General features: G+C 40.7%; 2 protein-coding genes across 6 annotated transcripts in view; one reads left to right on the forward strand and one right to left on the reverse strand.

The window, feature by feature from the left end:
- The window catches only part of LOC103389085 (ephrin-A5-like), a 1,154,841-nt gene that overhangs the window by 280,815 nt on the left and 857,670 nt on the right, over positions 1-16,356 (forward strand). The window lies entirely within an intron of this gene.
- The window catches only part of tcf4 (transcription factor 4), a 189,288-nt gene that overhangs the window by 171,233 nt on the left and 1,699 nt on the right, over positions 1-16,356 (reverse strand). For 4 of the 5 annotated variants that reach the window (XM_025062761.1, XM_025062763.1, XM_017038413.2 and 1 more), the window contains 2 exons: positions 12,745-12,771; positions 10,419-10,491 (listed from right to left, as the gene is read on the reverse strand). In XM_025062761.1, the coding sequence (XP_024918529.1) occupies positions 10,419-10,491; positions 12,745-12,771 (100 nt within the window). The remainder of the gene's footprint in view (positions 1-10,418; positions 10,492-12,744; positions 12,772-16,356) is intronic. The other variant, XM_025062762.1, reaches the window with a different exon arrangement.

Raw genomic sequence — 16,356 nt, forward strand, 5'->3', positions numbered from 1 at the left:
GGGGGCAGCAGTCGCCACCCAAATCACATTGCACCGTACCAAACCTTCCTGCGGGTGGTGAGTCCACTGGAAGGTACCAACTGCCCTAACCGGGATTCGAACTTGCCCAGGAGGTGAGCCCTGGGGTTCCACACCAATGACAGAGACATTGCCTCTGGGCCAAAGCGAAATTCAGGAAAATATTGGAAATTTTAAAAAAATTATTTACTTTAAAATATCGCGATATACCGAAACTCTCGCAAGATTGAAATAAAATAATAAATATGCAATACTGAGGGAACCACGATATAAACACTGTATAACAAATCAAATCAAAAAAAAGTTTAAAATAATTTATCGCCCATTTTGTACAGAACAGATGTTAAAAAAAAACATAATGTTGAGATGAAGCCAACACCTGCAGTCATTGTTACAGTAAAGGGTTAAAGCCCAGACAGTCTTCCAGTCCATCACTGGGCCACATACAGGGACAAACAACAACCATCCACACTCACACTTATGGCCAAGTTAACAGTTAACTCGTCATCTAATCCTGCATGTGTTTGGACACTAGACCAGGGATTTAACAGTTGATCTTCTGGCTGTAAGGCAAGTGCACCGACCACTAAACCAGTAACAGCAAAAAAAAAAATATAGACACAGAAAGTAGGATAGAGAAATGACAGGCATAAACACTCTCCCCTCTCTCTCTTCCACTTTCTCACTCACACAAACACACACTATGGTACTGCCAAGTCCCTGCCAAGTCTATTTTCACCCCCTGGTACCTTCACACACACACTCTTACACACATGTGCACACACACACACACACACACACACAGTGTCTGGCCTGTCACCAGACCAGATGGCACTGGTGTGTTCCAGACAATTTACAGTTTTTGTGCACACCAAACTGTATGTGTGTGTGTGTGTGTGTCACTGCCACCGAAGTCTCAGAACAAAACAAAAGCCAGGGTGAACCATTGTGCCGTGACTTCCACCCTCATCTGGTAGAGATGGTCTGACCCACTGATCAGTGCGGTGTGGAGAGCTTCAACACCAGTCGACTCACGTCAAGAAAAACGTCCGTCGATGAATGCTACTGTTCATATGATTTAACACCTTTGACTGTGACCACGGACAGAGGGTAAAGGTCAAGACACGGACCTGACGGCGCACAGACTGGATTTCATTATCGACACGGAATCGGAACCATTGAGAAAGTTGTCAACGGTGACATGGAAAAATCTGTGAGGTCCGGCCAAAGCAGACGTGGAGAACCTCGATTTTTATCACCGCTTTTCTGGAGAGGGAACCAGGCAGTGGTTTCTTCTGGTTTTGAGCGCCACCTCTGAACGCTGTTGTCAGTCCACAGACAGCGTTGGGGCCGCATGCAACCGCTCTGGTTTCTCCATTCGTACTCTTGATATTCCAAGAGAAAATATTTGGAGGATATAGTTACTGTAACACCTGCCTAAAACTACTACAGATGTTTGAATGTGATATTCATCATCCCCGAGGTCAGATCTGGAGCAGGAGAGTCTGGGAGAAGGAAGTAGGAGAGTAGGAAATTTGGATTAGGGACAGGAAAAAAAACAACAAGCAGCACTGAAGTAGAGCAACAAAAATAAGAAGTCAAAGCCAGCAACAACAAACAGGTGTGATGTCATCGCGGGACGTTTTGGTTTTGGACTGAGAGGAGAAAACAAGAGGAAGGAGAGACAAAACTGTTGACCTGGAAGACGGGGACGATGAAGAGGAAGAGGGATGAAGACGTGGAACAGGATCAGCTGCTCCCGCTGTGATACCTTTGATTCCCAGACCCTTCGACTTTTCAATTAACAGCCACTGGTTTTCTTCACCACAACACGCGTACATACAAAAAAAAAAAAAAAAAAAACACCTTTCAGATGAAGAATCCCTCAACAATCCACCCGGTCACACACTTATATGCAAATACACACACACACACACACAGATACGCGCACGTGCCCGTGCCATCTCCCAGAATAAGTTGGCGGCGTCTAATTGGAAGGCTGTTTGTAGCTGAGAGGTGTTGAGCGTCGCCGTAATTGCCAGGCAGGCGGGTTTTCGACGTTCTCCGACTCTTTATTTCTTTAAAAGATTGGATAATTAGGCTCCTGCGACGCCGACACCCGCGCCGGGTACAAGTGAACAGGTGTGGGAGCCAGCGATCGCCGCAGCGCCGCATGACACCACCACTACAGCCAGCGCCGGCAACGTCACACGCGGACCAGGAGACGTGGTTTTTACCCGGGAGAAAAACATGTAGCCACAGGAGGTGGAAGACAGGTATTTAGGCGAAGAGAAAATGAGCAGCTGAAGCTACGGAGCAAGCGTGAATGCGGGGCTAATAAGGCTAAATGCTAACATCAGCGAGCTACAATGGCAACAATGGGGATGTTCAGGAGGTGTTACTGTTAGCAGCGCTAGAGCCGAAGCCGGGGTTCAAGATCTCTTTGAACATAACTGCTTAAAATCAACTCTCTTTATTGATTAACGAACATTCAAAAAAGAATGTTTAGTCAAGCTGCTGTGGGGGTTTTTTTTTCTTTCTTTAATTTCTGTATCTTCTTCATTTTAACTTTTGATAGTGACGTATTTTCACGAGAAGTTATTTCACAGGTACTGTTTGTGCTAACACTACGCCGTCTCAGATTGGCTCTTGTTTTTAGCGTATGGGCTAAAAACCTAAGCTAACCTGAGCTAACACGGCAACTCCTAGCTGCTCCGGATGTCATTTTCAATCTGTGCTTTGTCAACGTTGACAAGACGATAAAAGAAAGAAAATATTTTAACACAACAGGTCAATTAAAAGTCCGTCATAGTAAAGAAGCTGAGTTTGAAGCGCCTGTTGTGGCAGTAGCTAGCACTGAGGCTATAACCAAAAAGAAATGGATAGGAATGTCTGTCTGGTCAAAACTAATTCAGTTCAGCCGTGATGTTACTTTATCAACTGTTTATACCAAAATGTGTTCGCCCCTGCCAATATTGACAGGACACGAGGGAGACACGTCGAAACATGTCAAAGTAAAAACTACGTCTGGAGTGTTTGAGTGTAAGAAAATGTCATATATTTGCATGGACTTATGGGGAGTAAGAGATCTACACCTTTGATTTTAAGGTCATTTCCCTGGTGTGGAATAAATCCAGATCAATCTAATCCAATACAATCTAACCATCTAATCTAATCTACATTTAAAAAAAAAAAAAAAGAAGTCATTTTAAACATCTGTTGATTTCATGAGGAGACAGTCGTGGATGTTCCGGCTAAAAAATCATTTCAGTCAAATTAAAGCGTTCGCAACGAAACAAACTGAATCCCAAACAAAGTAACCTCAGCTCAGCAGCTCGGCTCGTGTCAGCCTCATCTTTGGGGAAAACATATGGAGCCGTGACTCGTTCTAACGAGTCAGAGCGTCCAACCACGAGGCACGTCAATCTCCTGAGCTTTAAATAACAGAACGCACGCTGAAACAAACACACGGAAGAAATCCACGCCGACTTCACATCGCCCCTAACCTTGTAATCACTGCCGTTATTAGCGCAAGTCATTATTAGCATTAGAAAAGTAAATGGGCCTAATAATATTTGCCAATATGGCTAAAAACACCCATTAATCCCTAATCTGCGCAACAATTAAGAGCACGGCTGGATGTTTTTTTGTGAGCGGTGACAGGAGAAACCAGACGATCGGAGAAGGTGGGAGGGTGGAGCGCCAAGCTGCGGCTAAACCTCTGCTTTGAGAACCCATCAACGGGCCCTGTGTGTGTGTGTGTGTGTGTGTTTGAGTGACAGGCGTAACGGAGGCAGATTTGACTGAATAGAGACAGGAGGGTGGTGGGAAAAGGGAGGGGGGATGCAGGAGGAAGACGTCGTTTGTCGGGTGAGTTAATCCACTGTCCCAGTGCAAGTGTCGAGTCAAACACAGGAGGCGACTAAAGCAGTTGTAGTTTTTCCAAGTTTCTCTCCAGATTTATATAAAGACGAATCGATGACAACTTGACCCTTCACCCGGGGTCACCGTAGTGGCAGTCCGCATCGATTTGGCAGAGCTGTTCGGTTGTTTACCTTTGATGAGGCACCACATCCTGGGATCGGCGACTACTGTAGTTTTTTCTAATTCACTATTATATACTGTTAATATTCGGTTCTACCGAGTTTTAATAACCAAATCCAACCAGTGATAGGTCGGCCTTGATAAACTTTCACGCCTCATTTGTGTCTTTTCATCCACTCTTTTTTCCCCCATTCCATTCTCCATCCGTTGTTCCTCTGCACGCCCTTGTTCCATCCTTTCTTTTCACTGTTTTTCCCCCTCATTCTCTCCACCTTGTTTCCTTCTCCACTTTCCCCCCCCCCAATCTTCTTCCCTTCTCTTCCTGCTTCCTCTCCTCCTTTCTCCAATTCTTTCCTGCCGACACTTCAGGAAACATTTCGTCCGTCTCTCGCTGCCAACTTCGTGTTCCATGGCAACCGGGACGATGATCTGCCCTCCCACCGTCCCTACGCACGCAGTCACATAAGCTGACTTGTTCGCACACATTCAGAATCTCGACAAATCTCTCACACTCAACATCATTTTTATGTTTAAAGACACACTGCCAGATACATCAGAGAGGTTAAGGGAGGACCATTTCTAGCAAAACTACCAAACGGAGCCAGGATCTGAAATAGACGTTGTCTCTGTCTCCGTCTCTGTCGGCGTTGGGTTTGACAGGCAGAGTGAAGCCGTTCTCTCGATGAACAGCTTCATCCAGGAGGAGATTAGAAACACACACACACACACACACACAGTTTGAAGTCTGGCATTATCTTTTCCAGGGATGATCCTAAAATAAACAACAGCCTCGGCCAAATCTCCCAATAATTAAAAGCCGTAATCCACTTCCTGGTTGGTGATGACCGTGGGCTGAGTGTGTCAGCTGGGACTGTGCCCGGGTTTATCTTTAGATGCTTTTTGTTGTTTGAGAAAAGGTGACGTTATCGGCCCGAAAAATACAAGGATGTAGATGGAGTGCGGAGTGAGCGTTCAAAAGAAAATGTCACTTTGTGTCCCCGAATAAAGAGTCGTCCCCAGACCTGCTCCATTCTTCTCAGGCGTTTGGGTGTGATTGGTGTTATTTTAACACGGCACCGCCGCATTCACTGGGTTTCTGAAGGGGGCTGGAGGACAAAACTGTCTGTTTGTCGCCAGAGTTTTTTTTTATTTGCAGGAAAAACTGACGTTTCTGTCAAACGCCTGTCGGAGAAAATGTTCTTTTTCCGATCAAATTGCAGAAAATTCATCCACGGCAGAGCTGACAAATTTGTTTCATGTCAAGATTAACAGAGGGAGGGGAAGACGTCTGTAGGTGAGTTAGGTAGCAAATGTATAGTATGGGCCTTTTGTGACCCATATTTTGGTGTACAGACTGTGATGGGCCACATCACATCAACTCATGTTTAGTCAAAGCTGTCTACTGTACCGCCGTAACTGTCTGGCCTAAGATCGGGCCACAGCTATGAGAGCTTCAGCTTACTTCAGTAGAGTGCTGCAGACTGATCGACACTGGCTGCAGGGGGCACTCCTGCATGTCTAAACTCATTGATAAAGGCCTTACACACCCACTCGGTCGACTTGTCTTGCCCCCCTCACACGAGGCGATCTCGGTCATTCTCTACCCTGGTTCCTACGCGGTGGAACAAACTACAAGCTGCCACAAGAGCAGGGTCCTCCCCTCTCTTCTTTAAGGAAGCACTTCTCTTCAAAGAACATCTCTTATCCAAAAAAAAACCCCAATAACATCTAACACGCACCTCTTCTTACTCTATGACAGTACTTCTCAAATATCGGGGCGGGCCCCCCGGGGTGACATGTTGAGGTGTCGGAGGGCATTAGGGGCTTCCAATGGAATATAGCACACATGGACATAAACGTATCACTGCTGTAATGCTGTAATGATAACAAGCCTCCAGCCACTAGGTGGCAGCAACTCATACAGTGGTTTATACAGATAAAAATATACATGTTATCAGGTTCTCAATGGGATTTCAATTTGCGGCGGTGGGAGTTGGGGAGGGGGTCTGAAAACATTTTGTCCACCAGAGGGAGCATCTCTACGACTATAACTGTACTTTTACTATTTATTATTATTTTTGTATGTCTATTGCAGCTTGACTGTTGATCGACTGACTCAAATTGTAAGTTGCAATGGATAAAAGTGTCTGCTAAATGTATTGTAATTATAATAATAATAATAATAAAGTAAGTAAGTCACAACCTCGACACCAGATGTAGGCCACCAATGATCAATGTATGTAGCGTTCAAATTCAATTGGATGGTATGTGTTGTAACAATGGGCAGGACCAGGCTTCCTATAAGAGTTGTCTGCCACTGCCAACAAACAGCAGCCACCTGTAGGTTTTTCCAGCCCTACAGGTTTATAGCACATTTACAATGGAGCTGGAAGAGAAAAGGCCTTGAATCCTAGAAGTGATGTAGCCCATTGGTGGTACAGACCACTAACAGTGCTACGACTACAGTTAACCCTTTGATGCATGACCCAAGATATAGTTAAAAAAAATGTTACTAAGTGTTTTGATGTGTTTTTAGACATACAAATAAGAACTGATTTGGTTCTGTTTTTATACACCAAATTTTCTCTTTTTGAATGTTGACACAACTATTCTGCAGTTGCAAAGGCTGACCACTGTATGGCAGTGTTGGGTGATTCTCAGGCGTCCACTGTAGAGGCTTATATGAAAACACTGCACATCAAAACCTATTCTTATCACAGAAAATGACCATTTTCATAGCCGTCCACTGTAGTGACCGTCATGCACGAAAGGGTTAATAAAACACAGTCTAACCATGGACTTGAAAGGTTTTCCACAAAGTCAACAAATGCGAGCCTTCAGTTTTGAGTTCTTTGGTTGGACACCATATCCAGGATTGGATGGACCCTGTTCAGTCACAGCACGTCCCTCCCAGTTCCTGGTCCCTGACTTTGTAAACCTCTGCTCTCGCGGCTGTGTAGGTCTACAGAGTTCTAATTAGCTGCATTCACAAACAGCACCAGGCTCATCAAAATGCCGAGGCCTGCAGAAAGTCACAGCAGGGGTGAGAGAGCGAGAGTGCGCGTGTGTGCGCGCGCGTTTGTGTGTGTGTATACGTGTCATCTTGACTAGGAGTGTGTCTCAACGTGAGTGTTTGTGCATTTAAAAGGCGGAGAAAAAAAAAAGAAAAACATCTAAAATGCAGATTGGGAGCAGAGCGACAAACTCTACAAGAGCTACAACGGGGTTTTTTTTTTTTTTTCCTACACAATCACAACATTTGTCGTCTTTTCTCTCTCACATTTGCATGCACAATGGCGCCAAAACCACCGTGCACAAAACAACATCGTCAACAACCAGCATCTCACAACGGTGCAGTAAACAAAGACCACGTCTCTGCACCTCTGTTTTCCTGCCAAATAACAAAATGGCTCCGCAAGAAAAAAAAAAAAAGAAAAGACAACGATATTTTTTTTTTTTCCCCACTGCGTTTCATCCTAACTGATCCGACGGATGATGTCACAGACCACAGAGCATCAACATATGGTTAGTGGCTGGTTGTGTATGGAGCTGCACACATGTCACCACCAACATGTCTTAGGTGAAGGTTTCAACTCCTCATATTCCTGGAACCGCTGTAGGGTTTTGGAATCTAAATTGCACTACTGATTTACTTTTACAGAATTACTTTTCATATTGGGGACAATGTGAAAAACACAGCTTGTAGCACCTGTCTTTGTTCAAATGACACATGTGACTAAATGCAACACAGTCATCGTCGTAAATCCCTTAAAATAAAAATAGAAACAAGGTCATTATTTAATTTACGAAAAACAATTAAGATTCAAATTCTCAACACTTGAACACTGTATATCCAAAGCCTCTACAGACCATCCACTTTGTAGCCCTCACAGACTGCTGTGTAATTTACACACACTGTGGGAAAGATTGTTTTTTTTTTTTATTCCATCTCAAGCTTAAAATACCATCTCAACCCTCCAGCATGTAAAATTGTCGAGGAGAATCAAGAGGCAAATGACTGACCAAAAATCCACCAACTCAATGAGGCTAAATTTCGAGGTTTAACTTTTTCTCATATTTTTCCCCGAGATTTCCTCCATATTTGTTAATATTCCTGTATTGACCAAAACGTATTCCAACCAACATGGTTGTCAAACTGGATAATATATCCATAACCAAAATCCATATGCATATTTAAAAATAAAATAAAATATAATTTAAAAAAATAATAATAATAATCTCCATAGTTTACACAATCAGCTGAACAGAAAGTGAGCACAAATAAATATCAAAAATAGGATTACAGAAAGTGAGCAGAGCTTTAACACCAAAAGGACATTTAAACGGGAAAACATCTGTTTGTCACTAAACAACGTGTTACTAAAGCTGTGGAGACGTTGACTGGTTTCAATGGAACAAATTAACACAATGTTGAATTAAAACAAGCCTGAAGAAATCAGTGCAAACTCCTCATCTGTCCACTGTGTGGTTTGGGTGACGAGACTCATTAGTGAATTCAGAGCTGAGTAACTGTATCTGTAGGTGTTTTATCACAGTACGAGTTCATATTGTACACCAGCTCTGTCTGTCTCATGTCTTTGTCCGCGGTGTTAAAGTGTCGCCAAACAGATGATATTGTTGACCTATATACATGGAATTCCATGAGGACCAGTTATAGCTACTCAACTGGAAGGAACACACACAGCTGGTTGTAGAGGAATCGGGTTCCTGGATTGCCACATGTTTTTTTTTTGAGTAGGAGTATTAAAATGAAGCATCAGGCCTGTACATGTCCATTCCAGTATAGATATCGGTGCGTCCCCCGGTCTACTTTAACACGACGAAAGACAAACAAGCAAGTGTAGAGAGGGCCTTCTGGGACCTCAAAGACTCCCACTGGAGAAACGACGGCATCACTGATGACCGCCGATCAAACACCAATCAACAGATTCATAGTCGTTATTCCACTAGTTTACTACAGCAAAAAAAAAAAAAAAAAAAAAAAACCGCAGACAGGAAGAATGAGCTCACGAATCAAAGAGCACATCAAAATCCTGGCTTTGCATAACATTTAACTTGGCCTGTTAGACCCAAACAACAATGACCTCAACAACACACACACACACACACAAACGCGCGCACGTACACACACACACACCAAGCAGGAAAGAAAGCAGAAAAACAGGAAGTCTCCTTCAGGACTGGTCTACAGCAGCAGCAGTTAAAAAAAACACAAGTGTGCACTTTAAAAACTTCAAGAAGATTCACATTTTTTTTTTTGATATCGTGATAAATCACAAAAAAAAAAAAAAAAGTTATATTTAACATTGAAATTGTACTTTCTTTAACCTAAGCATCAGTGCCTGCAGAATAAAGTCTCATTTTTTCATTGAGGTCAAGTCTGCTGAAAGAAAAACATCAGAACCAACGTATCCAACATGATCAGAGCATCAAATTAAAGACGGTCTGGGAGTTGGAGAAGACAGATCCAGAAACAACGTACGCAAAATGATCAGAGCATCTCATTAAAGACGGTCTGGGAGTTGGAGAAGGGGTGTGAAACGTGAAGTACTTGTAGTATGAATACACATGAGGCACTAACGCACTGAGTAAACACTTCCTTTGGACTGCATGCCCCCTGCACACAGCCACATCCTGGACTCGGCCTAAGACATCGACGAGGTTGCCACCGGGGACACGGGGTAAACAGACTCAAACCAACTTCACAACAGTTTCACCTGATGCAATCTAGTAAAGCCTTTGCTATAAAGTGCACTCAAGTCGCTGCTTTAGGTCGTTTTCAAACTGCAAACAGGAGTTTTGTAAAGTCCCTGAAGTGAAGCCCGTAGAGAAAATGAACATTTTTGGCTCACAGCAGTCGCTGCTTTAGGTCAGACGGCGGTTTGGTCCGTTTGAGTCACTCAAAGCAAATAAGAAGGAAATAAGATCATATACAGAAGTTGCTGATTTTCTTCTGGAGTTTGGCATGGAAAAGTGAGTGGTTTCAACGGTAACCAAAGTTAAAGTTAATGCTGATGTAGATGTAAGAGCTGCATCAACTTCACTGTGTTCACCCCACGGCCATGATGTTGCAGAAAATAACACACGCGCATAAATAAATGTCATCAAATTAACAGAGCCACGAAAAGGGAAGAAGGGAAAAAAAAAAAAAAAAAACAGCACGAACTGGAGAAACTGCATCCGTGTGTTTGTCCACAACAAGAAAAAAATCACAAAAACTGCAAGCCAAACAGCAGGTGTAAGAGGAAGATGAAGAGGAGGAGGAGGCTGGAGAGAGAGAGAGAGAGAGAGAGAGAGAGAGAGAGAGAGAGAGAGAAGGAGGAAGGGTGACGTACTTGAGCCGGAGAAATGTCCGCTCCCCAGGGAGGTGGGTCCGTTTTTTCCACTGCTAACAGGAGGAGAAAACATCTAGAAGACAAACAGAGCAGAGATTAACTCTGAGAACCAGGAGGCTTCAGACACACTCACAAGAACACAAGAAACAGCATCATCGCTATAGCAGCTAGAAATGAAGAGCTTCTCCCCCAAAAAAAAAAAAAAAAAAAACGTCAGCGCCAACATTTCACTCAGGAAATCCTGTCAGGAAACGTTTTATTTCGCTGCCTTTTCATTAATAAAGATCAAGTTGAGAAGGAGATGGTTGGGTTCTTTAAACAGATTTTTATTTCCTGTTTCACTTATTATAAAGAAGAATTAATTTTTTTTAAAAGTCAAATTTAGATTTATATATATAAAGAAATTACAAAATTGCATTAAAATTGTATTTATGATCCAGGTTTTTTACCCAGAATCTTGAAGAACATAACAACTTATTAGTGGTTATTAGAGGTTCTTACAAAGTCTGAAGACGTAACGCATTAATTAGAAGTCATTACAAATAAATGAATAATGTGACACAATTCTCAATTATGTTCTTTTGAAGCATACACTCCAGTAATGCAGCTTGAGTTCATTTGCAAAACTTGTTCACCAAACTTCATTGAGGGAACAAAGGATCTTTGGATTGACAGCCAAGTATTGAGGCTTAGGGAAAATATAAACCCAAGTATGAAAATGTCCAAAGATACAAAACATAGCATTTGAACTTGAGATTGATGCAAGAGAGCAATTGTATAAAACCAAATCTGGATTGAATATTTAACCGTGACTTCAAGCATATTCATCAATTTCTGAAGATATCAATCGTTTCAACTTTGTCAGCGTAGCCGTTTGCTCACCCACGGTTTAGCCTCAATTCTCTATTTACAGCCGCGTTTCCACTGAGAGTAAAGCTTCCAGTCGCAGACTAGCTCATGCGAACACACCTAAAATTAAACAAATTTAAATTTGTAGCTTGCGGTTTTTATCTTTTCACACCTATGGGTGTCACCTTCCTGTCTGCGTTGGACAGATTTTTTGGTGTGTACGCCGACTGATTAGAGGTTTGATGCCAAATCCCAACGATCTGACAACCTCTCGGCTTCAGAGCTGATATGATAAGAGTTCATTTTCCAAAACATGGTTGGCATAAAGACACCAAAATTGCGTGTGGGAGAAAATAAACAGGATCCAATCACTGGTTTCACCTGCTCAGGCGTGTTTTTTTTTTTTTTTTTTTTTTTTTTTTTTTAATCCTGCTCAAGTGTCACCTTTGCCAAATGTTGGACGTCTCACCTTTTTGGTGGGGGAGAGAAACACTTCATGTCTACTTCATTTCTGACATGAACATAGGAGATAATCATTTTTATCTAGTTGCCATCTGTGCTACACATCTACAGGTAAACAGATATTATAAAAAATAAAATACAAAATCAAGCCCATACAGAGAAAGAGAGTGAAACTGAGGAGCCCTGCTGTAAGACGTCTGACCCTGAAAGAATCTGCTCAAACCTATATATACATATAAATATATATATATAATTGTGATTACTGTTAGCAATACTTTTTACTTTTAGCCCCTTGTTCCAAGTAACCCCTTCAAATCCCTTCAAGAAAGTGATACATCATGTCTTTGTTAGCATGTGACACAACTTTGTTAGCTGAAGCCTTGTGGTGCTACAGGGATCTCATTTGTGTTTGTCTTCAATACATTCAGAAAAACAGAAATGCTAATATTATGTCAATAGTGTTTTTTTTTAAGTTTGAAAATACCAAATGTTGTATGTCCAATAAAAAAAAACCCCAAAACTGTTGATAAGGCATGTGTTGGTTAGCCTAGTGATGTAGCATGCTAACCAATGTTAGCTCAAGACTTACTGCAGGTTGTTTGGATCCTGTTAGCAAACAAGCAACTTTAGCTTTGTCACATGTGATTCTATTATTTATATAAAACTACTAACTATTACAACACCATATTAGACACTTTTCTAATATTTACTTTTTGGACCTTTTACTAAAAAAAGTATAAAGAAAAGCTACAATAGCAAATTAAATAATATATTTTTTTTATAAATAAAAGCATTGTACTGACTTTATTTCAAACATTTTGAATGTTGGCTTTAAGCTGACAGGCTATACCGGTACAAAAGGTGGCTTTATTTCAAACATTTGGAATGTTGGCTTTAAGCTGACAGGCTATGCTACAGTATGCTAACCACAACAACAAGTTTATCACCCGGACTACTTTCTATAAACATTTTCACCAGTTTGGGAAACATTTCTTTTTTCTTTTTTTTTTTTTACCTTGTTGGAGATGGGCACCGAATCATCCTACATGAGCAACAAAGACAAAGTACATAATTATTATTGATAGACAAAAGGCTCAATGTTGCTTATGAACATATCTGCTAACATTAAGATTCCTCATGATGTATCACATTCCTGGAGGTCTGACCCATTTGTGCTACACAGATTTAACCAATAGCTCTGCCTCAGTTTAAGGTAGTATCCTGAGCAAAAACACTGAATTACACTCTGAAAGTTGGGTCACAGAAGGAGTAAAACACGTAGGCCTGATTTGTATCCATTTTTGAAGGGGGGAATAAATATAAAAAAAAAAAGAAATCCTCAACATACAAAGTGTTCCTGTCAGACCTGAGGTTTTAACGACCAACAGGAATTCAGAAGGCGATTCTGATTATAAAGAGCTTCACAGACATTTAAATGGATCCTGAGTGGAAGAGTGGTTGCTTTTGTGCGTTTGTTAAGAAAAAAAAAAAAAAACAACAGATGATTGCATAAATTAATGCTGCGGCCTGCATTTTTAACGAGAGGAGCCACTGATTTAACTCCTGCTCTGGCTGATGCTCTCCTTTGTTAGGATTTATTTCTGTTTATTTCTAAATAGTCCAAAAAAATATATATAGTTTTATTTTTCTATGTTTTTTTTTAAATAATCAGAATGATTTCTAACATATAATATAGTAATTTTATTGTGTTTATTTGTACTTCAACGTCCTTTCTTAACACAGGACCATAAAGAATTTTTTTTTTATTATTTTTAATACTTTCAACAAATTAGGTTTATTTTAGGTCTGAATGTAATAAAACCTGACTAATAACGCTATAGTATTTTTCCTATGTTTTCCCCATAAACGTCACAATAAACCTGCAGCAGTTACTTTTGTCCTTTAGGCGTTAGTGGTAATTTATTATTCGTCCATTTTACAGTCTTTTTTAAAAACATTTTAATAACTGGCGGTTACTGTGGTCCGCAGTTCTGCGTGTCTTTGATCTTTACATTTACATTGGGATAATTGTATCCAAAGTATACGACCGATCAGGACTTTACAAACAAGGACATTATTCAGATGAAACAGTTTGAAGATATGCCTGCAACTCAGTCCAAAAAAAAAAGATATAATATAAACAGTCAAACTAAAAATGAGGAACTTTCTGGAAGGTTCCTCATTTAGCTGCTGGTCTGCTAACAGGTGCGACTGTGAAGACTAATTAACCTGGGTATAAAACGAACAGCCAAAGTTTGGGGGTAATGCTAAATGCTTTTATCATTTTCTACGCCATCTATTGGGGAAACGTGGGTATTGCAGGAAAAAAAAAAGGTAGAATATAATGATAATATAAATAAATTCTATAATTTGGAAAAGTTTGGCGGGCCGGATTAAAAAGCTGAGTGGGCTGCATCCGGCCCCCGGGCCTTAGTTTGCCCGTCTGTGCTAGGCTTTCAGTATTGCCGTATACAGCAGAATGTGATTAGTCACAGTCACATGGTTGTTGTACGACATTAGAAAACTACTGCTAAACACAGTCTGCACATACAGTATGTGAAGGTTAACGTTGAGTTGGGAATTTCACAGGTGTGTGATCCCGCCAGAACCGGTTCTCGTGACAGGAAGTTCGTCGATTTATCAACAGAACAACGTCAGGAACCTCATTCTGAAACAATCAGTGAACAGAGCTTGGAAGATTGCATTCCAGCACAGTATGTACACTGAGAAAATCAAGTGAGTGTGAACTACCGGCCTGCCTGCAGTCCAGATCTGTCTCTTACCGAAAGTGTGGCCAGATGGTAAAAGGGCTGAGGATTATTATGAAAAGCAATAATAAATAACCAAAAATAAATAAATCAATTCAAAACTACAAAGCATTTCCTCATTTTAGTTAAAAAACAAAAACAAAAGGTCATTAGAAAAGTAAAAAAAAGGGGAAGTGCTCTGCTCACAGATTTGCCCCCTGCCCCAACTATTTTGAACCGAGTTGCAGGAATCACTTTCTACATGTGTTTAGGTTTAACTGATCACCCGTCTGTAATAAAGAGACAAATCAAGGTTGAAGTGCTTTAAGGTGTTTTACTGCACTGTTTTCGAGTGCGTACCGACTCTTCTCAGAGCGGAGCCTGTGACGTTTTCCCCTGCAATGACGAGTCTGTCTTTTCATTTGCAGTATTTATTAATGTGTGTGCAGCTAAATTGAAAATTAGCTGTGATTTTATTGGACTTTTGTGGCCCTGAACTGCCATCCTGCTATTTTTATGACGGCAATATTTCTGCAGAGACACGTGATCTCGCTGTACGAGACAACAGCCGGACAAAGCTGGAGGAGTATTTCATATATCTATAAGTATTTGATATATCTGTTTATTTCATAATTCAATATATTTTTAGTCAATATAATTTTATTTTTAACAGCCATTTTGTATAATTGTGACGATGCAAACTAATATTGTGATATATAAAAACGATTATTTTGTTAGATAATAAATCAAAAATCAACTAAATGTACCATTTTTTTCCACATAGCCAGGATATGATCTAAAGATTCTTTCATTGTTCAGGTTTTATCAGTGTCTTTTTTTTAAAATCTATTTTTAATTAATATTTTTCTATTATTAATATTTCACTCAATTATCATATCCTTAGCCATAATATATAATTTTGTTCATGGAAATCCATGCAAAAATCGTCAGAAAATGTTTAAAAAAAACATTTGTGACAACTTCCATAGATGCACTGACAATCTATATATTTTTTTGTTTTTCAGTCAGAAAATGATCAATTAATCAGCATTTTGTCAAGCAACAGCAAGACTGCCAGATATATTGTTGAATGTCTTCATCTGTGAAGATGAAATTCAAAATTGTTCTTCATTCAAAGCAAATAATCCATTATCAAAACAACTCATTTTGCAAATCACAAGAAATCGATTTATCAGTGAAGCTCTTTTGTGTGTGCGTTCGACATTAACGTAAGAAATTATGCATTACTTCCCCTTTTTTTTTTTTTTAATTTTACTCATTTCCCATCTATCTGCACCTCCTCCCATCTCTTCCTCTTTAGGCCCAAGTTGCTCCCACAGGAGGACAGGACAACAGAAAACATGGCCGAGAGCAGAAAAGGGGGGAAACACGATTTCCTGCCCAATCAAGTTGCAAATACCGAATCCCCGTTTGAAAAGGGCTCTAATTTGATACTAAATTTAAAAAACCCGGCATTTAACAGGGTGACCCAAAAAACGCTTTTGGTGTGGCGGGAGAATGTGGGACACTTGTCTTTTCGGCTGCTTCGCTGCCTGTCTAGCATTCTGTCTGACAGCTGTCTGTCTCTCTGTCTCTGTCTCTGTGTGTCTGCCTGTCATGCAGGTTGAAACCGCTGTGTCACACGGTGCAGAGACCCGGGCAGAGAGAGGGGAGGGGGGGGGGTGTTTTTAAGAGTGTACAAAAACAAATTCATCTCCTTCATCTTAATCATCATCATCATCATCATCATGTACAAAGTATAGAGCAACAACAGGGCTAAAAGAAAGAAAGAAGAAAAAAAAAGAAGGAGAAAAAGAAAGAAAAAAGAAAGAAAAAAAAGAAGGAAGGATGGAAGGAAGGAAGGAAGGAAGGAAAGAAGA

The sequence above is a fragment of the Cynoglossus semilaevis genome, chromosome 14 (genome assembly GCF_000523025.1).
Source record: "Cynoglossus semilaevis isolate Cse_v1.0 chromosome 14, Cse_v1.0, whole genome shotgun sequence".
NCBI lineage: Eukaryota > Metazoa > Chordata > Actinopteri > Pleuronectiformes > Cynoglossidae > Cynoglossus > Cynoglossus semilaevis.